The 26,657-nt window shown below is 29.2% G+C and overlaps 1 protein-coding gene across 7 annotated transcripts in view; it reads right to left on the reverse strand.

Annotated features, from left to right (window-relative positions):
* Positions 1-4,143: 4,143 nt before the first annotated feature.
* Fak (protein tyrosine kinase 2 Fak) overlaps positions 4,144-26,657 on the reverse strand; it is a 227,234-nt gene continuing 204,720 nt past the window's right edge. For 4 of the 7 annotated variants that reach the window (XM_075359340.1, XM_075359325.1, XM_075359333.1 and 1 more), the window contains exons 17-22: positions 25,652-25,816; positions 23,952-24,131; positions 23,337-23,436; positions 15,424-15,548; positions 10,748-10,854; positions 4,146-8,805 (exon numbers count right to left, since the gene is read on the reverse strand). In XM_075359340.1, the coding sequence (XP_075215455.1) occupies positions 8,574-8,805; positions 10,748-10,854; positions 15,424-15,548; positions 23,337-23,436; positions 23,952-24,131; positions 25,652-25,816 (909 nt within the window). In that variant the 3' untranslated portion in view covers positions 4,146-8,573. Of the gene's footprint in view, positions 8,806-10,747; positions 10,855-15,423; positions 15,549-23,336; positions 23,437-23,951; positions 24,132-25,651; positions 25,817-26,657 lie in introns of all 7 variants that reach the window. The other 3 variants (XM_075359313.1, XM_075359320.1, XM_075359349.1) reach the window with 3 other exon arrangements.

Consider the following 26,657-nt stretch of genomic DNA (forward strand, 5'->3'; position numbering starts at 1 on the left):
CCTAATATGCTGACCAATTATTGTTGCACAATCAAGAAGGATGCTCCATGGGCGAAATATAGTAAAAAAATCATTTCTTACTTTCTAGGCGAGTCAAATATTGAAAACTGTAAAGTTAAGAATTCAGAAATTATTAAAATGTTTGAAATTATAAATGCTTGTCTTTCGGAAATCTTGTGTGATAGGGGAAACCCAATATCATGGAGAAAAAATACTATCAGAATCACATACTTTTCTTCCTGAGACAAAATAAAATTCTTTTTTGTTCCCCAGTTTTATTTCTGAAAAATTATGAAATAAAAAATATTGATGAACCATTTAAAAATTAATATTTAAAACATTTTGATGCAAAAAGTTTAAATTTACCTTCTTGTCATTCTGAATTAGAACAACACATTTTAAGAGCTTGCTCGCTATGTTTGTAATATCTCGCAAAGATCATAAGATTGTATTCCATCACAGTTGATATCAGAAGAGCACAGATGGCTTTTAAGCAATGATCAATATGAATTTCTATGGTTTACTGGTGATCAACTATCTTGCAGTATTAGTGAAATTATGTATTGTAATGATGATGATGATTATGATACTGATTTGGAGGCAAAAATATCAGATAGCGATGTAAGTATCAACAATGAAGATGAGGAAAGTTTGCATGTAAGTGACAGCAATGATGTACAACATCATTGTATTGTATAAAATATGTAAGATGTTTTCACCTAATAGCAATTATATTTTGTAAACAAAAAAAACCTTTGTTTGGAAAACCACTTTTGTTTCAATGAGTTTCTAAAACTTAATTGGTTGTTTAATTATATTAAAAAAAAAAAAATGTTAAAAAAGTAAAATAATTGTTTTAATTGACAATATCATTTGATTACTCCTGAAAGTACAAAAGTAAAGGCATAATGTTGTTACTTACATTGTAATCTGTGTATTATATGTTATTCATATATATTTATTTTTATACTTCTTTTTCAACTGTTTTCTTCTACCCTTTGGAAGATGGGCTTAGACATAAACAAAAAAGGTGTATTATATCTGAGTTGGAAGACATCCCCTTATTATCTTTCATTTTAGTGTCCACCCTTTGGAAAATGGGATTAGATATAAACAAAAAAGATATCTACACTGGCAGAAATACCCTATAAATTTTCATTAAGATTTCCAAGATATCATTGAGGTTATAAGAAAACTGCACTGCGTTCCGGTCACTTTTAATTGATAGTTTTAAAGGTACAACTACAGATTTTTTTTTGCCTTTTTGCATATGAACTTATACACTTATATACATTGCTCATACGAGTTGGCGGATGTAGATTGGTTTAAATTTCCTCAAAATTTCCAGACATTGAAGCTTTCCACCAGCTACTTATCTTCCATAATGGCTTTCCGCCATTATGCATGTAACGTAATAACAATATCCTCTACTTACATTTAAAATTTCAACTTTACCCCGAGTGATTTACCAACCTTGAAACTTTCCTAATTTTCACCTCCTAGAACAATTTTCATTTTCCACATTGCTTTCCACCATGAGTTACTTACAATCAATACAAGTATTAAATATTTTCGATCTTTTTTATCCAAAGACATAGTAAAAAAAAGGCCCTATCTCTTGGACTAGTGTTTTTATTCTTGAGCTGAATTTTAACATGGTTTTTAGTGGTGCAGTGTAAGGATCTTTTTGCCATTAAATACTGTGATAAACTAGCATCTAACATGACATCAGTTTTGAAGTTAGGCTAAATTTATAAAAACAGGTTCTGTTAATAACAAGGAATACAAAAGATGGATGACAGTGTTGAATGCAACACAGTCGCAGATATCGAAGACCAATTAACTGCCTTGTAAAAAAAAAAAGATGAAATTAATTTTCCAAGATCAACAGTTCATAGGGCGACAAAAAAATTAAACTTGCGACCATATCAAATTCAAATATTTCATCAACTTCTTGATCCAGACAAAGAAAAACAGCTATATTGTCATTGTTTTCGTCGATTCGTGAGTGCAGTATTCATGTTAATGGTTCAATTTTTTCACAGACAACTACATAAACAGCCATAACAGTAGGATTTGGATTGCAGAAAATCCCCACATATATCATGAAAAACAATTGCACCCACAGATGGGCTAGGGTGTGATATCACGAAAAAAAAATATTGGTCTTTTCTTTGAGTATATACCATTACTGTAGAATGATATCAGTATATTTTATTGCACTCTTGGTAGAGGAAGATCAATACTGCTGGTTCCAACATGATGGTGCAACATCATACCACACACATTCAACATCTGATTTTGTTAATGAATTGGAAGGTCAATATTGAACAAACTGTTTTAAATATCAACCCACAAGCTCTGGAAACAGTTGCAAAAAACACAGTGAAAAGGGTGGAATCGTGTATTTCATGAAGATAACGATCACTTCCAGCATTTACTTTATAATTTTATGCTATTTGCAAAGTCTGGATATAAAATATTTAATTTAATAACTTACAAATGCATTTTTTATTTAAACATATGTACTGGCATAGATGGATTGCATTTTATATGGGCCTCCTGTATAATATCAGTGTCAGTACAATGGGAGACTCAACAAATCTTTGTCAACAATTTTAGCAGGGTTTCAACATGACTAATCTGCACTCAATTTCAATTATCAAACATTTTATTTATAAATAGCAGAGCTGTTCTAGTACGACACTTTCCTCTCTAATTACAGCTGTACTATCCCCCCCCCCCGCATTACAGTATCTAAGCCATCGGACTATGAGTCAATCCCTCTTCCCTTGAAACCTCATTACAGAGCTTTTCCATGAAGTCTGGGGGACTCCACTTGTTGTGAATATCAATGACCTGCATTGGTTCATGATGTTCTGAACAGTCCTCGTTCTGAATTTGTGATCACTTTCCACCATCTTTTTATACCACTAGGCACTATATGGAATCACACTGGTTTCCATTCTCACAGTGAGAAGGTAGAAGTTGTCCAGGAAGAGACTGATTTTGGAGATCCATTTAAACTGCTTTCTACCTAGCGCACAACAGCAGGACTGTTATTATAAAGCATGGGAAAGAACTCTATGAGAAACTCATCACATTCATATCAGACTACACAATTGACAATAATGCTTCCATCTCATGGTTTCACTCAGCTTTGTTTATGTGTAGGCATGTTAAATTAAGGAACCACATAGTCAAAGACCAGTCAATAATACCGGACTATGTGGCACTTCCATCAGAATCCAAAGAACACACACACTATCACACTATTTTAGTCTTTAAAAGAATACACCTATCGCCATATATTGTTTATATTATAGCAAAAACAATATTAATTCTTAATAGCAATTCAGCATCATTATTCTTAATTCTGTAACTGCGTAAATTTATGGAATTTTATTGTTAAGACACTATTAGTTATATAGACAAAAAATTTCTCAAATATTTATTTTTTAACAGTTATTACTAAGAATTATTTGTAGTTATTGTTTAACTAATTGGATATCTAATCTTCCTTTTGAATTTTCTTACTATAATAATGTATACAACTCCCTTAAGTCTGAAGTATATTTTTGCTAATTCCAAATATTTCAGGTTAGAATTCAAACAATTTTTGCAGCAACTAATAATCTATTATTGTTTATGCATTTCTTAGTATCCACCAATCCATTCATTCAGTTCACCTTTTTGTCACTTAAAAATTATGTAGAAATTTTAGCCTAGACCGATCTCATCTTCTTCAGACATTGCAAGTGTGAATTTTAAAATGTGAGGTTAAATTTAATAATTTTATTTATTGTTTATCTTAAATTATTTAAAAACAAATAAGATTGACAGAAAAAAATTTAGTTTTATTGATTATTTATAAAAAAAAGGATATGTTTAATAGAAATCACCTTCAGATACCTTTGCTATAAACCATCCTCATTCTTGTTTGCTAAAAGAACACATTCAATCATATTTTCAAAGTATACAATTTTGTTCATGTTTGTTTACATATAAATAACTTTTTACTACAACTTACAAAAAAAAAGTTCTATAATTTTTTAGTATTTATACTATATTATGGGAAAATACTAAAAAGCTAAAAGTAGACTTTTAGTTAAAAACTAAAAGTTGCAAAATAGTTCACCATTTCTACTAATATACATCTTTAAATTTATCAAACATGAATTAAAACATTTTATGTGAAGAAGATTAAGAAGGGCTGTAAGTAAAGCTAATGCTGGGATATTCCCCAATTGAGAACCAAACTTCATGAGTCTGCATTAAATTTCATTACGCATTTCTTCATAAAAAAATTAACAATGTTTTTTAAAAACACGACTAAAGTAAAGGTATTTATTCAATTAATTCATTAAAAAAAACTCATGCTATTTTTCAAATTAGTAATATATTTCCAAACACAAAATAAATTAAATATCTCAATGTATATATAATAAAAAAATTTAAACAAAAATGATTATATAATCATATCTCTTTTTAATAAAACAAATGTAATTAGTGACAAAAAATTAAAACCCTTGATTTCAATTGACAAATTCATTCACATTCAATACAATTCCGTAAAAAAATATCACTTTTATACATAAATTGCAAATAATACTGCAAAATTTTTAATGAAAACAAATATATTTCTTGTCTTAAGATTTTAATTTTGTCTTGTTTAATTCTTGTCTTAAGTTTAATTTTATTTGAAAAAAATGAAAATTTTTAATTAACACAATAAAACTGCACTGAAATTAACAAGGAAAATGAATAAAAATTTATACAATATCTATACGAGAAAATACATTGCTAATTTAATTAGCAATTAGCAATCATCTATAATAATATAATAAATTATGTTTTTTACTGTACATTGGCGCATCCAAAATTAAATAAAGATTATAAAAAATAAAAAAAATTCACTAATAATTCAAATATAAATCACACATAAATAGAAAGACTTTATACATCAAAATAAAAACATCCATAATTGTTCACAGCATGTGCATCTCATAATTTAACAGAGTTCTGCATACTAAAAGTTTGTATAAAATTTAGCTTTCAACTAGATTAATAATTTTACATTATTAATAAAAGGTTTATAGGTAGCTTCATTTATAAGAATAATGCAGTAAATATAATAAATTACCTTACAATAGGTTATCTCGATCATTAATTACAATAAAATAACTAAAGTACTAAATTTTTTTTAAGTTTTCATTTCTAGATCTTTGTAAAATCTCCTTTAAGTGGTTTTAACAGCTCTGGTGACAAAAATGGCTTGGTCAAATGCTGAGCCAGTATGAGATAAAAGAATAATTCAACCAACTAATGATTATCATACATTTCTTTAGCTGTCATAGAACAGACATAACAGTCATCAAACTTATACACAGTCCATACAGTAAGCTATAAATGTAAATTTTAATATTTCACACAACTATTCAACTGCAACAATGCATTTATAACGCAAAAATACCAAAAGTGAACTGATAATACTTATTATTTTTTACAGAAACCTTTTGGAATTTTTTACAATCTTCATTTGTTTTTTATCAATAAAAAATAATTAGATGTAAAGAAAACAAAACTTTCATAATTGCATCAAAAAATCTGAATGATTGCTATCGATTAGATAAAGATAAATGATAAATATCGATTAGATATTTTACGATCATCATTTTTTATAGATAATTTTAAGAGATAAAATTGTGGCTCAAAGTTACTACATGATTTTGGATACCAGGATAACAAAACTGACACAGAAAACTGAAGTCTGAAGTAGCTGGGTAAAATAGTGGTTGGAGGAGGCTGGGCAAAAAATATGCAATTGTGACACTACATTATCAGCATATCTTGAATGATTAAAAAATGTAAAGAATAAAACTATTAGAGAACTGATGGGAATGATATTCAAATAACAGCCTATATATGTAAAGAAGATCTTATGAACAGATGGAACAGGGGAGATCACCTAAGCAGATTTTGAACAGGCAGACTGTGAAACAACTGACGCAGAGAAATGTTGGAGAGAAGCTATGCAACCCCATTGAAATGATAATGAAATAATTGAGGGTAAAACACCTTATAGAAGAGAATTTGAAAGGTAGTTGATAGTGATTGTAACATTAATAAATACCACTGAAGTAAATTGTTTTAATAGTGATAATTTTCTTTCATCATAGGCTTGTTTCCACAAACAGATACAAATTATAATAATATGGAGAAACTAAGCCAAAAATAACAAATTAATATATTGACAAAATATTATATTAATGAATATAAAACTAATTAAGATATCCACTGCTATACCAGTAAATTTATGGTCAAAAACAGAGGCAAATTATGAATGTTATATAGTTACAGTATAGCAGCACTAGTTTTTATTCTAGTGCAGTTAATTTTAGTTTTTTCTATGATTATTTTAATGTTTAGTGGTAAATATTTCTCAATCATATGAATTCTCACGATTGTTTTTCATTATTTTTTTTTTACAATTATCTAAGAATTAACATTTAGCTGGCTATTTCATTTTTATTCTTACCTTTATTTTCTAGGTCATAATTTAAAAATGTGTATTTGTATAAATTAAAAGGCCTATGTAAACTCGAAAATGCAAAAAAAAATCAGCCCAGAAGGAAACTTAATACTGATAACTTAGCAATGAATATATAAATTAATAAGTTCACTCTGACAATGATGTGATGCTCATGTCGGTAGATCTGTTCTAGCTTACTTTAATAGCAAACAGTCATTCTAAGATTTGTCACAGAAGTTTTATTATTATTATTAAGGCTTCATTCAAATGTTGATAACAGTACACAGTATATGTGTATGTATATCCAGACACTGAAAATGCTCAATAATTATAATTTTTTCACTTTATTATTTAACAAGGTGTTTATATTTAAAACTGTATACATGGCCACCATCATAAAACAATATACAAATGAAATACAATGTTTACTGTACTTAAAAAAATATATAATAGATAAAAGAAAAAATATATGTATTGAGCAATGGAATTTGTATTTTTTATCAATTTGATATATATATATATATATATATATATATATATTTAAATATATTATTCATATTTATTGTTATTGGAGCACTTCACTTGCCAAAACCCAAGCTTAAGAAACAAAAATAAAATACTGCATTAATATATTAAATACAACTGGATAGTTAATTTTGTACTGTATATTAATTTTTATTATAACAGTATTATCGAATATTATGATGGTCAAGTTTATAGAAATCCCAACTTCAGTGAAAATCAAACCTTCATTGTGTTATATAATGAGCATTAAATTTTGAAAAATCTTTGAGCAAAAATGTTAATAGTAGTAAAAATATAAAGATAACCACCATATTAAATATTTACATTATAATTAATTAATAAATTACTTATTTTTAATTTCAATTGGCACACTATCAAATCAAAAGTATGATTAATAAAAATCCGAGATATTATTTTAAGAGATTACAGAATGATTCTAAGAAAATGTAAATTAAATAAATATATCTAACAAAATGAAAAAATATTGCTGCAACAAATGCATAAAATCTACAGATAATATTAACTGCATGGAATATGTGAATCATTACTGTAAAAAAGATATGTCTAGGGTCAAAACTCATAATATTAGCACAAGATTTTTATCAGTTTAAAAAAAAATAAATGTGTAATAAACTTTTGCTAAAGAAATTTATACTGTTTCTACAACATAACTTTTAACAAAATATCATAATAAAAAACTAATATATAATGAAAAAATAATTAAAGATAAAATGAAAATAAACGGTAACACAGTATTTTATAGTGAATAAATTATTATTTGCAGAAATTTTTCTCTTAACACATGCACATAAATACTTTATTAAGCTATAAATCATTTCAATTTTTTTTTTAAATACTGAAAAAAATTTTTTTAAATAATTTATTTTAAAAATAAAATCAATTTTCAACTTAAATCATAAGTCTGACTAGTGCAGAACAAAAAGAAAAAGTGAATACTGTAAATGTAATAGAATAATACAAATAAAAAAATTAAGTTTGAATACAAAAAAAAATTCTGTTACTTAAAACAGTAACACACTATTAAATTAATATACTACATAAATTATTGTTATGTATATATATTATGTGAGCGTATGTGAATATGTGTTAAAAGGATGCTGCAAAGTGAAGTATTTACTACAGAGAAAAACTAGATAAAATGAACAAAAAGTACAAATAAAACTACTATTTGCAGAGGTAGAGTAGTTTACACCAATGTTCCAAGTACAAACAACCTCATACATATAATCTCTTGAGCAATACTTTCTGTTTCTATGATAATTACTTTTTGGTTGCAATCATATGTATATAAATCAGTCATAATCTGATAGATAAATAAAAATTAGAAAAACTTCAAACTAATCTACAGTTCAAAATTCAGTATAACAAAATCATTTACTTCAAATTGATTATCAGATTATTTTTCTTTGAGCTGCACATGTCTGCGATCAATTTGTGGTAAATAATACATTAAATATAATTAAAATATTACACTGCCCTATTCTATACCGATTAGCTAGCTATCTGCTGGTACTGGACAATGTTGTACAGATTCAGGTGGTGGTGGATCAGGAATGTTGTTTCTCACAGAGACAGAGTAATCTGGACTATCCACCAGCGCACAGAGTTCTTCTGGGGGCATACACATGAGGGCATCTACCTTAGGATGTCTAATTCTAATTGAATCCACAACATCTAGTAAATTTTTTGCATCCATAGCAAGCACATGAGCTGCTGACAACATTCCCCTGAAACAATTAAAAACAAAATTAAAACTAAATTCCAGAAAACATAATCACCAAAATAAAAAAAACAATGACCTATATGTCAATATTGCAATGTGCCATAAGAGGTTAGGTTAAAAAACCTTACTTCACTGATTAGTATTTCACTTTTAGTTTGATAAAAAATATAGCAGATAACATCAATTTAAATTATTACCAAAGAAAAATGTTATAAAATGCATCAATTTTTTTCCTAAGGAAAAATTGCTTCACATTATCGCTCTGACATGTTTGTTATAATAAACTAAGATATATCACATTATATATATCTCTAAGTAATAAAATAATCATCTGCTTTATGACAATTGTTATGAATAGCTAAAATCACTATAGTAATTCAAATAATTGAATGTAAATTGACATCCCTAAGAAACTGTAAAACATAAGATAACATTTCATCGCCTAGAATAGTTCACTTGTTAGCCTCTAACTTAAACTTATGACGTAGTTCTGCATAATAGATGTAATCCAAAAGGATGTGGTGCACTATTAGTTGGCAGTCGAGCACAAAGGGGTGCATCCGTTTGCATCATCAGATGTTCATGAGTAAGCCTAGTGTGCCCTATTCGTAAACAGCAAATAACCTCCTCTCAATGATTATTTCTGCATGAGAAGCTCCACAGTGATACAGTATTCTTAACTGGGTGAAGTTTATTGTTCATGGTAGCATCCCTTTCAATTTGCACTCATTCAAGATCATTAGAAGTAATGCAATTGGTAAAAGTAGGCTAAAAACAAGCCCCTTTTGCCGCACTATCTGTGCGTTCATTACCTGAAATTCCTATATGATGTATTACACCTAGTCATTTACAAAATAATTCACTAAATTTCACAAACAGGGTGTCTGGAGAACATGTCACTAATCACCTGTAAGGCACTCATGGAATCCAAATAAACAAGTATGCATAAAAACAGTCACATGAACAGGTAAGAACAGTTTAAAGAATAAATTATCTAGCAACCATGTTATTCTTATTTTTTATCAATTTTTTAAAAGCATGAGTTAAATTTTTCAATGCTTACTTGATCCTATTTCCATCTAAGAAATAAATATAAAATGCACTTACTAAGTTATATACTGTTCTCAGTCACATAACTGTTTGAAATGATAAGCAACACTAATGAAATTGAAAGTTTAATGCTTTAAATATAATCTGTTTTTCATGCTCATAAAACATGGAATAAGAACATAATGTACATACAAAAACAAACAATCAATATTTCTTCCTTTTTGTTAATTGATAATTATGAAAACACTAAAATTGAAAACTAAATCAATCAGAATAAAGAAACCACAAGAAGCGCACATCATTCACTGAGAAAATTTTGTGAGATAGAGCATGTTATTCTGCAATGAAGGTTGAACAAAATTTTCAATAAACTAGTTCTCATTAGTAGAAAGTTTTAATTTATTTTATAAAGATTTTAATTCATTGCTTATTTTTTGATAATACACATTAGCAAAAGTTAAATGCAAAAAATGAGTTTTTAAAAATTAGTATCCTCTAAAACCTCATCCACAAAGTAATATTGGTTTTGTGAAAGATAATTCTTTTATATCAGTTGTTCTTGTCCAATCTCACAAAAATCAATGTGATGCAGAGTTGCTAACAGATTCTCTCAATATTGAAGAAGATTGGTGTGTTTCAAACATAACATAGGCATTCAAAACTAATTAAAATAATGGCACCTTCAAAAGGATTGAAATATGGGATATGAATCCTAGTACAGTTGTAATAAAAACTGACTGGCAACCACTTTCACATACTATATAATAATATTAATTATTATTATATAAAATACAGCAGAAAAGAACTTCATTTTCTAGGCTCAACAGTTTATGCACAGCAAAGGAAATAACTTTCACTACAGTATCACTACCACCTTAAGTAAAAGAGAATCTTACTTCTGATACACAGAATCTAATGTAGTTGTGCTATAATGTTTAGCTAACTTCATTGCCGATACTAACTCAGTCATATCCTTACTTAGAACTTGGTGAGCCATTTCAACCTGAAACAAAATATTTAAACTTCTATATTAAAAAGCATAGACAACATATTAAAAAAAGGTAGACAGACATAAATTAAGTGAAAAATATAAAATCTAATTTTACCACAGTTTTATAAAACTAAGGTTTCCCATTTTACTATACATATTTCATTTTATTATAACCCAGAATAAAATAAAATAGCAGTTGTATGATTGAGATCTTTCTTCACTATCTAAACTTTATATTTAATTTTTTTATAATTTAATTTTCCTTTGCTAATTTTAAATAAGTGTGGTACAGAAAGTAATATCCATTTGCATATTCTTACTACACATGCATAATTTCTATTCAGCCATTCTCAGTTACATATCTACATAGTTGTGAGAATTCTCATTACATTCTTTACATTGGTTTTTTAATATTTAAAGTGAATAAGAAGATATTTGAAGAGAGATCTTTGATTTGATTTCTTAATTCAAGAAATATGCAACTGTGCAATATTCACTATGAAATCAAGGAAAGATATATGATGAATATGGCACAGTATCAAAATTTTAAGCAGAAAGAAAGAAGATCCATGATTATGAAGAATGAACTGGACCGCCATTCTACTATCAAATAATTTACACATCGCCTTTATAAAAAAAAAATCATAATGGTAATTTATAAAACTTAAGTGGGGAATTTCTGATCATTCAGCTAACACAGCCCTGACCTAAACCCTAGTGACTATTATTAGTTTACCAAACTGAAAGAATTTTTGGGAAAATAACAAAGACTACTGAGCAGATGAAGACAGTACTAAGTAGCTGGTATTTATTATTTTTTTCATAAATGGGTACTATCTTCTAGTACAAAGAATGACTTCTCACTCTACATGTCAGTGTTTTGAAATCTTACTTATCTATTTAAGTTTTCTCCTCTACATTGTGAAATTTATAGGAAAAAATTAAAAACAGAACTGTTTCTGTTATAGTCCACTCAACATTATTAGCAGGCAAACTGTGTCATAACCCATCTGCTGCTGTGTAAAAACAATATGGCCTTCCACAGTTTTTCAATACATGTTCATCACATCTTTTTCTTTTACTTTTAGAGATTCTTTTTCAGTCTCAAAGCTACCATTTTCTGGTTTCCAAATAATGAAATATAGTTGTCGATCTCTGTGGTTTGATCTGAACTTTTGTTACATAATCTTATCTTTTTCTTGGGTATTCAGTACAGTTCAGTCGCTGAATGATGAACTTCATTCAGGGTATTTGCTTGCAGCATGAGCTCCTACCTGTACATACAATTACCATCAATATGGGTACTCTTTTATAATTTTTTTGTCGCTATAAGGCTAATAATCGGTTAAAATTTAATCTAAGACTTACTTAAATTTTCTGCTAAATGCAACAGTAATATTTTTTACTATAACATAAAGCACAACTTTTGTGCTTATTTTCAGGATGTTTGTGAATAAAGCCTTGTAGTAACTTATAAAAAGATTGTAAAAAAGATTTCTTTATTTAAATTTAATTTAATATGTTATAACTTGAACTAAGCTGATTATTATGAATGAGTTTTGTTCAAAAAGTATCTGCCCGTATTTTTTTTATCAAAAAGAATCTGATTGAGAGCAATAAAACTTTGTAGAGCGCAGTAATAGTATCTTGTTACTTATTGCTAGCACACCTATATTTCTAATACCTTGTGCGTATGTTTTTTTTGTAACCTCATAAAATGCACCAGTTGCCCAATTGGCATTGTTACATTTTTATTTTGTGCATAATTATGGAACACGCTGAACAATGTTACCAAATCAAGTTCTGCCAAAAGCTTGGTGATACCCAAAACAAAACATTTCATAAGCTTAAGTAAGCAGCAAATGAACCTAGAGATTACAGAAATTACATAACACAGAAATCAAATAACTACAGAATATGGCCGGCTATTAAAATTTCCTTCAGGAAAAAAGCTACACCCTCACGGTGGTGAGGGAGGTAAAGTGAGGAGGTGAGTCTCCTGCAGCAGACACAGTATTTAAGGATTTTCTTCCTTTATGAGGATCTCAATATCCTCATGGTGATCACAAATAGAGATCACAAACATTCCAGTAAACAATTTTCATAGTCATAGAAATCACTTTTCATATATAAAAACTGCGTGCGGATTACTTGCCAACAATGCCTGGCACTTCATCGACTTTCATGTCCTCAAAGGGGCCTTGAGTGGGAATTTTGAAGCCTGGGATGCCGCAGATACTGTACCAGGTGACAATTTTTTTGTAGATCCTTTTTGCGATTTTGGTTGCGACAGTTGGTGCAGTGGGAGTTTTATTTACAGTACTGACAAAACAGAACTACAGAACTACCCTTCTTCTTTTTTGAACTGTTATTTAGCTCAGAAATAGTGACCATGAGCAAAGCAACCGGACCATATAGCATCTGAACAAGTTGTTTTAACTCACTGCACAATCCGCACTGTTGACCTGCACTTGCAGAGTCATACCTTGATGTAGCAGCAACAAATGAGATGTCTGGTTTAACCAGGTTCCACCATAGTTAGCACACATTTTTCCTCTTCTTCGCAGTTAGTATCATTGTGACCCTCTTTAGGAAATTGAGCACATACTGTAGTTTTTGAGCAAGATGTTGTTAAGTGTGGCCATACCCTTGACTATGGAAACACTGCCTTGTGTTGAGGATGAATGGTCGTACACGAACTGACAGGTAACCTACTCTTAATTTCTCCGATGGTATGGGAAGAATGAATGTTAGTATAAGAGAGGGAGTAGGCTCTTTCTCTCCACTGATGTTTCACAATACATTTCGCCACGACAAACCTTGTGGATGAAGCTGATTGGCAATCTCGGTCACATCGATCTCCTGGAAGAAGATTACACCAGAGCTTGTATTTAAAGATTTGTGGCATACTCCTTTTATATTGATACCACCCATATTGGTGAGATGCAACAGTGATAGACTCTGTTCATCATTAACATCTCAACTAATATTGTTCCATCTCAATATTTTTTGGCGAACCAAATGAACCAGTTATTACTTTATCAAAAATGGTGAAACCTTTTGTAGGGAGCCACCTTCCTGACTGTGTTTCAGAAACTACAAACCTGATGTTAAATTGCAGACAGGATTTATCACCACTTACTACATCAGTTTTCACAGATTTTTAATATCCTCACTGGACAAAGCTGAGCGAGATCTATTCACATGAAATCACCTGGTGGTTTTTTTTTTAGATGGACCACCAACTGTCGTAGGGGTTTCTTGTGAGTTACTAATTTTGGTCTCATGAGTACTTGGGAAATAGAAGACCATCTCTGCAGAGTCCACATGTACAAAAGCTAGAGCTAAATACAACTGGGTTTGCCCAGAGGACATCGTTCAAGACTCACTACGGTTCAGATTTTAAACACGTGCTCAAAGCATATATCTGAATAAAAAACTCAATTCAAAACATATTATAGAGATTTTTTAGTCTTATTGTTAGAAGCTTTTTGTCTTACTCAAGTTTCTGTAAACATTACACCAATAATTAATCAGGTTCTTTACTCTTGTACTATCCAAATTAACTGAGGAGAAGGTTGCAGTCTATTTTGATACAACCAATTAAGACCATTAAAACACAAAGAAATAAGTTATTTTTAATCACTGTACATATATGTTATTAATAATCCAATTAACAATATTATTAATTCAAAGGCAGTTACTGCAAATTTCTCTGATTACATCAATTATTTAACAACCTTGTAAGACAAGTGGATGTCCTAATGAAGGTCCCTGCCCAAAGGCTTATTACTTCTTTTACAAGGTAATATACCGAATACATAGGAAACAGTATTGTATTCATTTTTTGTGATGAAAAGTTACGAGTTGTTCTGCAATCCTGAGTAGCTGTTAAAACAGACCACATAAAGCCTAAATAATCAATAAATTAGAAAGCTTCATGTTATTCAGAATGTTCTGAGAAATGTTTTCAGACAGTTAAAATGAGTTAGAAGATGAATAATGCCCAGAATACTGTGCTTCCGCTAACCTCTGAAAATATAAATCTGAGAAATTGTTAATAACAAATTCCTAATTATCGATGCAATATATGATATCATTAAACAGTCACAGAATTATTAAGCATAAGGGTGTCGGTGAATTTTCCAGGCTCCTGAAACAGGTACAACATATTGAAAAATAACAAATCTGAGAAACTGTAAACGATAACCAAAATTTCTCATCGAGTTCAGTGCAAATGGATAACTAATCTACAATCAAGAGATGTAACGGGAACTGTAATGAGAAAGAAAAAACAGCTTTCAATAAGACTGAAAATTATGAATGGCACAACAGGTTGGGATTACGAAAAAGATGTTTACACATAATGAGAGGTTATGCACAGACAATTCATCCTTTCCTACTGGAGGATTAAGTTCTGAATTCTAGAGAGATATTTTGATGGAGCAAAAGATGGTTGTGTAAAGCTAACCATGGCACTACAATTAAAACTTGGTTTAATGACAAACCATCCCTCTTCTGTTAATTTTTAAGTGAAAAATTTAAATTAAGAATAACCATATAATATGTGAAAATAACTACCTCTCTATGAGCAGATGCTGGAAATATCCTTATAAGAGTATCAACACTGGTAAGAAGAGCTCGTAATTCAAGACCCACTCTTCGCACCAATTCCAAATACTGATCGGCTTCACTCTGCTGCACTCCTTTAAAAAATATCACAAGTCTTCACAATATGGATTAAATAAAAAGGATTAATCATCTTAAATTCTGACAATTTTAATGTCGAATACATAAAGTACAGATTATTAAATACTGATAAGTACAAAATATACTTATAGATTTATTGTAGCATTAAGAGTTGAGCAATGCTGGCTATGTATGACAGATCACAGCAAGCAAAAAATGCATTTATTCAATGCCTTACAGTTTGGCTATTTTTCTTGAGATTGCAGCAGTAAATAGAACATTACAGGAGAATGAATCAAGCAACATTTTGCCATATAGTTCTTATGTAGCAAGAGCTTATCGCTTGCCAGCTGTTTTTAGAAAAATAAATAAGTTTGTAAACAACTATAACATCAATATAGTCAGTCAGTAGTTGCATATATTGTTAGTCTTGCACAATGCATTATCTAAAAAAGGTCCATCTAGAACTATTTTCATTTGAACATATTCAAATGAAAATGTTAACATAATCTCAAATATTTCAAGAGTAATTTCAGAAAAACTTTACCAATCATTCAATAACTACATCAATTATTCAATCCATCATTCTGTTTTTTTAAAATCATAGATTAACATGAGAATCATATCTTAACTTGCTGGTATGGAAAATCTTATGCCAGTAGTTCAGATAACTTGCTAACTCTTTGAATATTATACTTACTTTATCATAACTTATGATAAATGTAATAAAAGATGTAATAAATTATTCCTTAATTAAAGAAATTTCTTTTGTGGTTTTGTAACTTTTACTACTATGCCTGTAAATGTCAAGTACGAAAGATTACAATTTTTTGCTACTATCACAACCAACTAAACTATATTATTATAAATAAATATATCTTCCTTGATAATTAGTTAAAAACTGCAATTTTTATGGGATCAATAGAATTACAGTAAAACTTTCCAATATTGAACATAGCTCAGGAACAACAATCTGTCAATTTTGAGGCATCTGCTATTAATACTACTTGTTAATAGAGTATTATGTTTGGTTATTGTACAAAAAAAAAACCATTTTGAATAGAACAACATTATTGTATATTTATTTATTTCATGTAAATTAAAATTAAAAAAAAAAAACATTAATTTGTAATAAAAATGACTGTAAAATTACAATTTTTATTTTTTAGTTTATTTTTCTGAAAGTAAACATTGTCTTCTATGTTCATATTTGAATAAAAAAAATAATCCCTGTACTACTGTAATCAACCAATAGAATAAAAGAATAAAATTACTATACTATACCAAAATGGAATAAAAGTAATGTAAGTTATAAATATATTAAATCAAAAGGCACTACAGTACACAAGAATATTAATCAAAACACATATACAAAAAATAATGTAAAAATAAAAATAAAAAACCAATTTCACATACGTTCAATTTATTTATACATAATGGTTTAAAGTAGCTGTCTATTTTACTTTGAACTAAGTTCTGGTGCATATTTTTTTTCAATAAGACTGCACTTCTGATATTAAAATAATGGCTTTTGGTAATCCTTTTTGTAAGAAATATTGCTTTAATTTTCTAACCTCTTCTCTTACTTTTTTACTTGTGGTTGTAAATCTGGGTTCATTACCATTATCATTGTCATTTATGTTTTGGAAGTAGTCAAGTCTGAGACAGCAACAAGATCATGGATGTCAGTTGATAAGTCCTCTATGTTGAGCATGTCTTCAATGTTCAGGTACGCTTTGTCGTTTTCAAATGATTCAATAACTTTTTATAATCCACTCTGTTCCATAGAATTTTCATTTGGTTTAGTAAGATTGTCAATGTCTGGATTAAAGTTAGTTTGTGAAGCTTTAAAACTAGTTTTTAAGAAACAATTTTTCAATGTTGTTGTAATCTGCTTTATAGCCATATGAATCCATAAAACTGCATCCAATATACTAATGCTTTTAAGAATCTAATCAGCATCCATAACTTTCATTGTTGACAATAAGTACTGTAAACCTTTTTTCTGTACTGAATTTTAAAGTTCTGAATGATCCCCTGATCAAGTGGTTGACATACAACAGTAGTATTTGGGGAGAGACATATCAACTTTACATTTTCTAAGCTAACATTAGGGTGGGATTTTGCATTGTCCAAGAATAGTATGACTTTCCTCCTATTTTGCCTTCACATACTATGATCAAAACTTAACAATCAGTCCATCATTACGTCCCTAGTCATCAAAGATTTTTTATTTGAATAGCTTTCAATTTCTAATGGATTTATGTTCATGTGTTTAAAACATTGGAATATCATTCAATTTCTAATGAATTTATGTTCGTAGCATTAAAACATCAAGGCTTTGCAGCTTTGCTGATTATTAGTGGTTTCTCAAATTCATCTGATCACCTGAAATATTCACAGCCAACACATCAGTCAGTCTTTTTTTTAATATTTTTCACCTAAACATTTTTCCTCTTTCAAACACACTATTTCACTGGGCAAAGCCCAGAAAAAAAAACCAGTTTCATCACAATTAAAAATGTTTCTTTCATTATACCTCACGCATATTTCATTTAAATTTTCCTTCCACTCAAGACACCAAATTCTCATCTACAGCACCAGCATCACTACAAACATTTTTATATGAAATGTTAAATCTAATTTGGAATTTATCAAAACAACCCCCTGATGACAAACTCATTTTAACAGAGTTCTTTGGTAATTTGTAGGGCTTTCTCATACATCAAAGTTAGGCCTACAAAGCCACTCATAAGTCAAATTGTCAACTGCTAGATTGGCGTTTTAGGAAATGTAAGTTTGCATTACTGATAAGTCATTTTCAGTCCACAACTTTAGGATATCATGTTTGCTTTTTAATATATTGCTTATCTGAGTTTTCCAGACATCAAAATGTTTTGCCATATCACGCACACTGATTTTTTCTTTTAATGTCAAGCATTTATGATTTTGGGATATTTTAAAGTTGTAGTAACAATAGTTGTAACTACTTTTATAAAATACACAAAACTGAACATACAGTAACCAAACATATAGAAAACTTACAAGTAAAAAAACAGTAATATACCATATTACAGTATACTATCAGTATACTAATAGAAACTGATTTTTTTTAAATTTTTATTGAATTCGTATCATCAACATCTAGGTGGGAAGTAATGCAATTCACAACAGATAAACAAGTAGTCATACTGAGTATAAAATAAAACAAGGAAAATTACAATTTTTATGTCTGCCGTTTGTTTTTCAGAACTGATTGAACAGTTTTTTTCGGGGTAAATTCAATGAGCATCTGTTATTTTAGGTCAGTTATTGAGAATTAATTTATTCATTAATACCACTATAAAACTGCCAGGTAATCTTAACTGTCCAGTATAAAGAGGAGTCCATTACTGTAACGTTTCACTCTATACACATATATTAAAAAAAAAAAAAAAAAAACCTTTATCTACATTTTAATTTTATAAAAATTGGCACACAAATGTAGATATATTTAAAGAAAAATACTACTTTGTACAAGTTAGTTTAATAAAACCCTTTCCCCACAAACCAAAAATTAAAATAAATTTTTAAAAAAGAAAATAACCAAACTTAAGAAATATATAAAAATCAATTTTGACATATTTTCTGTGTGGAATCCAGGTCTGCAAGTCATCATTTAAAAATATCATGAAATTAAATAACTATTTTCTGTTTCTTTATGGGTGCAAAATGACAGAAGTATCCATGGCACTTCTTATTCACACTGAAAACAGGGGATGTCCATTAAAAAAGTTAAGTAGTATAATACACTGTTTTACAATAACAAATTAATTTTAATAGGTTAACCGATGTTATTGTTGAGATTATTTTAATTATTATTATTTTAAACAGAAAATTTTTAAATAACACTTCACTTGATAAAAAATGGAGTTTAAATTAATAAAAACAACTAATATAAACAAAAAATCATACATTTCTTATTTTCATTTGTTACTACTATAACAATACAACAGATGTTTTTTAGATGGCAGTCCCACTGCCTATAAAAATAATAAATTATTAAAAAATATAATAAAATAGTAAAAATTACTGTTTAGCAGTTCCTATACTAATGCAACAGAAAATCTTCACATTGTGTGTATAGTTTCAATTGTGTTTCAAACAACTTGCTTTAAAAAAAAAAATAGTCTTATGAATTTATTTATTTAAAATATCTTATAGAACTGTTGACTAAATTAAAGAAAAAAGTGATATAATTTATAGAAAAAAATATACAAGCAATGGAAAAAAGCCTATTAATTTGTAAAAAATTTCTTGTTTCAGTTTTTTCTAAGTTTAGAAAAGAACAGAAACGTCATCATATAAAATATGATGAGTACACAGTTTCATCATTTAAAAAAATGTCTCATGCAGAATTACAATCTCATTGTTGCAACTTGTGGAATGTTTTACAAGAAGAGAAAAGGTAAATATAAATATAATTAAAAAAAGATAAAATATATAGCTGATAACACATGAATACACCCAGTATTACAGATAATTCTTTTTTAACCAATAAACAAGTTCTTTTGTAGAACTTGTTTTTTTTAAACTGTTTTTTTGCCTTGATGGTAATTTCTAAATTTAGAATAAGAAGCATTCTAAAATTTAATGTTGTAAAATAAACACTGAGAAGCGTTCTTAATGTTCTGTACAACTTAAATAAGAAATACAACTTAAATAACTTTACTTAAATAAGAAACATTCAGATTACATTAATTTAATCTGAATGTTGTCCTTGTATAATTTTAAATCTGCATCTGTCTATGCAAAATTTTAGAATACATTTAAATGCATGCCTTCATTGACATATTGTCTTTGAAGGGATAGTAATTAAAAACAAATTAACCACTAATAAAAAAGTATTTATTGTAATAATAATTTTTTGTTTCATTATTCATATTTGTTATAATAATGATTTATAATATTAGTACTTTACTGAATCAGTCGTATTCAGTTTAATGTTTTAAAACATTGCTGGTATTGTTCAAATTGTTTATTTATCTTATGACTCAAGTAAACAAGTACAAAGTAAGTCAGAAATTTTGGTTAAATTTAATAATCCTAAACCTACAACTAAATAAACAATTTATTTTTCGGGAAGGAAAGGAAAGCTTTGACTTATATTTATAAAATATTTTCTATCACAGGCACTGATGCCACATGCAATATCTTCATGAACTTACGCCCTACTTATCGTTTACACTCTTACAGACTTTCACAAACCTATTTTTGCTTAAAGGATTTATTTTAAATTGCTTATATCCATAAAAGATATCATTAAAAAAACTTAGTAAATATACTCAAGAGTAAGTCAGAAAATAACAATCCTAACAATTACTATTTATGATTTATTTTTACTAAAATATCTTGATGTTTAAAAATAGACAACATTTATCAACATAACCACATCTCTGATTTTTGCCAATGGTGAATTAGGATATTTCTATATGATAGATCAGGATTTTGTCTCAGGAGAGGAATAGACCACTAGAATATCCATGTTTTAATATTCCAGTAATTATTCACCCAAAGAAATCATGATTAAAACTGACGAAATGAGTGAAATGGTTTTCCATGTGGTCTTTTTGTCATTTGTGGAGAGATTCACTTAATGCTCAGCTTATGTTAAACTTGTGAATTCCTTTCCCAAGTTACCAGTGTAAAGCTGTCACCATGAAGTGATTTTTCTGTTATTTTTATTTACGGTACATCAAATTAATGCATGGATTCTTCATTTCATCAGGTGATGCTCGGATTTCTCCCTCAGATAACTGTTGCAAATCAGTTCATCACAATTATCTATATTCTCCTTGATGTGTACATTTTGCAGCATTGTAAGAATTATGTCAATATCTTATTTTTTTAAATAGAATTTGAACAGAAGCCTTGTTATAAGTTTAACCCCTTTGTTCAGGAGAAAAACAGGGCACTATTATTATGTTTGTGACAACTAAACAGGGGAATCTTATATTTTCATTTACCCCATAAATATTTGATGAAATAGTGTGAATGACTCTGCAGATTGGCAGGAAATAATGTAAATCTTCAGTTCCCTTAGTATAAAAAAAAAGCAACTAAACACAGGGTAAATCATCTGCTTGGCATATTCTGAATTTAATGCAGTAATTTAACCAGACCTAAACTAAAAATAGTTTAATTTTTTACAGATTAAATGATGCATATCAAAAAGTAGAAGATGTGAGACGAAGAATGACTGACATGTGGTGTGAGTTAATGGAAGATGTCACTCGTTACATAGAAATGGACCTCTCAGAATCTGACCACAGTCACCTAGAAATGCCACCAATTAAAGATGGAGGTGGTGATAGAATATATCCGCATGAACTGTCTCCAAGAAGACCAGCAAATAAAAAACCGTTGAAACATCGTCCGATACCATCATATTACCAAAAAATTTATCAACAAATAAAGTAGGTGATATAATTGAAAGTTATCAACGGGAAAGAATTATAACATAAAATCATAAATATAAAGATTTCAATTGATTTATTTTAACTAGTATAAAAACAAGAAAATTTTTCATGATACATTTACACATTATCTTTTATATAAAAATACACTTTTTGTCTATTCATTATTCTTTCTATTCAGTGAAATTTTTTTCATGATTTTATTAATTTTTTAACTTGTAGAATTTTTGTTTGTCAAACTTTGTATAAAAACAGCATAACTGACTTTGATAAAATTTGCAGATCTTTATCTTAACAATAAAACACTAGGATATAAATTAAAATCTCTTCTGGGAATTATATTCCTCTCTTGGTGGTATAATGGTGAGTAATGCTGTGATAATGAAAATGATAGAAATAAAAGAAAAAGAAATAATATACTGAAAATGTATAAAGTGTATTTACAATTAACAGATAACACCCTGGCTGAAATAGTGTTAAAACTTACACCTACATGTTAAGGAGAAGTATTGAGAGAGGGAGAAGATAAAAAAACAGATTACTCTCAGAAGAAGCTTGAACAACTTTACAATCTTCTAATACTTTACAGGTTAAAATATTCATGTTATAACAATTAACATGAGTATAAGTGAATAAACCATGCCAAACCATCCTTCACTTTCCACTCTTAACACAATTTACTTGATTCATTTATTAAGCTGTTTTACTGTTACTGCTGCATTTAACAGCTCCAACTAAGTCTGTACTATTAAAAACTAAAACTGATACATAAGAAACAAACAATATAATATCATTTACTAAATGAATCTCTTCATAAATTCACTTTGTTACGGAGAAGTTTCTTGTTTAAAACAGATTTTACAAAATAAAAATAAAATTTCGAGTATTTTGGATATTTAATATTTTTTGAATATTTAGAATATTGAGAATCACCAATTTTTTGGTTGAAAGATGTATAAATCTTTGAAGGTGTTGCAATGTAGACAGGTATTGCTTCCAGCAAAACTTATTCTTATAAGAATAAATTTATTCTTATAAGAAAATCTCTATTCCCTTCAGTATTAACATTATTAAATATAATTTAAATATGGTAAGCTTTAAATTTGTTGCTGAGGCTGTTAAGATTGCCAGCAATCTTAACAACTAGTGAAAGGATTGTTTCCTCTTTAAGAACCATTTCATAGCAAGCTTTCCCCACAGGTACCATTCACTATGACATGCCCAAAACTATAGTTGTCAGCTTCTTCTTAATGTACACATAAGTACCTTACCAAAAAGAACAGATTTTTCAAGGCCATAAATAAAAATAATATTAATAAATAGTAAACAAAAATACATACTACTTCATACCTTGAGATAATGCCATAACTGCCTTAACAACACTTGTTGTACAGTCGTACACTTTATCATTTGTACGATCTAGATCGGCTGTTGGTGTAGGCTCCATTTTCTGAAATAGTTTCAGATGATACTTTTTAAAAATATATACTTGGAACAGAACAACATGTTTAATTACAACTAGATGAACTGACAGAGAATAAGAAAATATACACTAAAAATATACTGATAGTAGAAATTATTACTTGAAATAAAATATTTACTCAGTGATATCTAATAACCATTATAATTATTATAGATAATAATTTATAATATTTTTTTTACAAATATTTTGAGTGGCACATCTGCAATGATTATTAATCAATAAAAAATCTTACATCTATGAAACCCAGCATTGTGTGACCCACAGATTATTAAATCTGGCTATATAAGCTTTATTAATGTATAAAAATAACAAATCAATAATTAATTATCATAGGATCATAACAAACTGAAATAAAATAAATTGCATTCAAAATTATTTCACATCTTTATATGACTAAAAAACCATTATCAGTCAGATTATCACAATTCAAAACTTTTGTGCACACAATGAAGAATGGAAAAAACTTCATAACAAAATATTACCTTTACAATAACAATGCGTTCAGAAGCAGCATTAGCAGGAGATGGAGCAGGTACAATGGTTGGAGTAGAGGACCGCTGATCAACAGAATTATTCATATGAACAGCCACTGGCGGTGTTGATGCACCACCATCAGTAGATTCTGTGTCTGAGACACTGGCAGCAACAGAAAGACGTTTCTTCTGCAAGATTTAAATAAATAAAATTTTATCTGTAGGATAATAAAGTACTAATGATCAACAAATCCTAGTAATTTTAGAAAAAAGGCGAGATAAAAATGAAATTAAAACAAACACCACCATTCACTAAAACTCTTCACTATTTTAAATCTAGATATACGAGGTGCAACAATGAAGTAATGAGACTGATTTTTCTTTGCAAGATGTAGCAACCCTGCAGCTTGCATAGGCACACCATCTTTGACCTTAGTTTATAAGCTACTTCTAGTCCAAGCGGCACATTGATGCAACTGCTCAGTCGTGAGTTGTGCTGTAATAAGTGAACACGTGTTTGTCTCTAGTCACAGAAATGAAACCGCAAAATATTTCGCAACAGTATGCCATTTCTTTTTGCGTTAAATTGGACCTCTAATGTCAAGAGCTCAAGTTTTTCGGTGGCATAAAATTTTTAGTGAAGGCAGAATGAATGTTGAAGATGAAGACCGCAGTGAACGACCATCAACCTCACAGACAGATGTCAACTAGACCAGGGTGCATGAAATCATACGATCTGATCGAAGATTATCCATGAAAATGATTGCAGAAGAACTCAACATCAATCGAGAAACAATTCGTCTAATATTAACTGAAGATCTTGGTATGAGAAAGATTTGTGCAAAAATGCTCCCCAAAAATCTCACAACAGCGAGAAACACTGAAAAATGTGACAGCTGATCTGTTAGAGCAAACTGAAATCAATCCAGATTTGTTGAGCCGTGTGTTATCACTAGTGATGAAGGTTGGTTTTTTCAATACGATCCAGAGACAAAACGCCAAAGTTCACAATGGTGCTCAAAACGATCACTCAGACCAAAAAAAGCTCGCATGTCAACGTCAAAAGTAAAATGCATGCTTGTGTGCTTCTTCAATTCCAAGGGAATTGTTCATAAAGAGTGGGTGCCTCCTGGACAAACAGTTAACTGTTAATTTCTACAAAGAAATTTTAGAAAGACTTCGTAAACGAGTTCATGTCCATGCCAACATTGCTGATAATTGGATTCTGCATCACGATAATGCGCCATCCCATACTGCTGTCAGCACAGCAATTTTTAACCTTAAAACAAATTTCAGTACTACTGCAGCCACCTTATTCACCAGATATCGCTCTGTGTGACTTTTTTCTATTTCCAAGAGTCAAAATGGTGGTCAAGGGACACCATTTTCAAACAACACAAGATGTCCAAAAAGCTGTGACGAGGGTCTTTGAGAATATTACAGAAGATCAGTTCCAGAAATGTTACCATCAATGGCAGAAGTGCTGGAATAAGTGTGTGCAATCAGAGGGGAACTTCTTTGAAGGAGACAACACTAAACATGACTAAAATGGTAAGCAACATTTTTTTCACATCAGTCTCATTATATTGTCGCACCTCGTATTTCATCATTAGCAGGATTGTGATAATGTTATTTAGAAATACACACTACCGCTACCGCTACATAGTACATTTGCATTAACAAAAACAGAAAAGCAAAAAAAAACTTACTAAATTTGTCTCTTTTTCAGCCAACCATTGTCCATCCTCTTGACTTTCTTTAATTTGTTGTCTAAGACGCTGTTCTAAAAGTTCTCTTTCTGCATCTAAATTATCTTCTGATGGGGGAGGAGGCAATTCATCTATAAGACTATCACCATACAAGCCTGTATCTCCCTGAAATAAAAAAAATATGAAAAATAAAAAACATTTCTGATTAACAAAATTACAAAAAGATTGAATTATCTTTGACTGAATTAACAAAATTACAAAGATTGAATTATCAAGTACATTATCTTTTCTGTTTTTCAAATGAAATTTCTCAAGAGCCTAGCAGAAGTCAACCAGCATATAGGGATTTCTTTTCCCTTGTAGTACTTTTCCACGCTTAAAATCTTAACAAAATTGTTCATCATGTCAATTACACAGCGTCATTTTTTAGAAAATAAATCCACTTAAGATTCAAGAAATATGTCCACAGGAACATTTAAATGAACAGCTTTGAATGAGGCAGTTTTGTCCTGAATTATAATTTTAAGGCTGCAAAAAATACTGCAAAAAAACTTTTATATTTCCTGTGTAAATAAATGAGGCTTCAAAGATTAGAATCATAAGATCTTCCTGATTAATAATGCTACTGGTATGTCATTTGTATCTAAAGTCATTTTCAGGAGATTGTGATACAGGCAAATTCTAGCTGAACAAATTTCATGGCTGTGTTATATCCAGTTTGGTTTTAGATGTGGTTCTTTTTGTACAAATAGGTATACCATTCAGGTATAATATGCCACACAAGTATGAACCACAGGAACATGAAAACAAAAAACAAAATTTTGATGACATTACAAAATAAATACTATCAATATATATCTTATGAGAAAATAGTGATTTACCATCCTTGTTTACTGTACAATAAAAAGCATGTAACCAAAATTTCTGAGTAATCTAAAAGATGAAAAACTATGCAAAACTGGTGAGATAAGTAAAACACAATATTCATTCACAGTTTAAAAAGCTA

This window comes from Lycorma delicatula, chromosome 1, assembly GCF_047948215.1.
Source record: "Lycorma delicatula isolate Av1 chromosome 1, ASM4794821v1, whole genome shotgun sequence".
NCBI classification, from domain to species: Eukaryota; Metazoa; Arthropoda; class Insecta; order Hemiptera; family Fulgoridae; genus Lycorma; species Lycorma delicatula.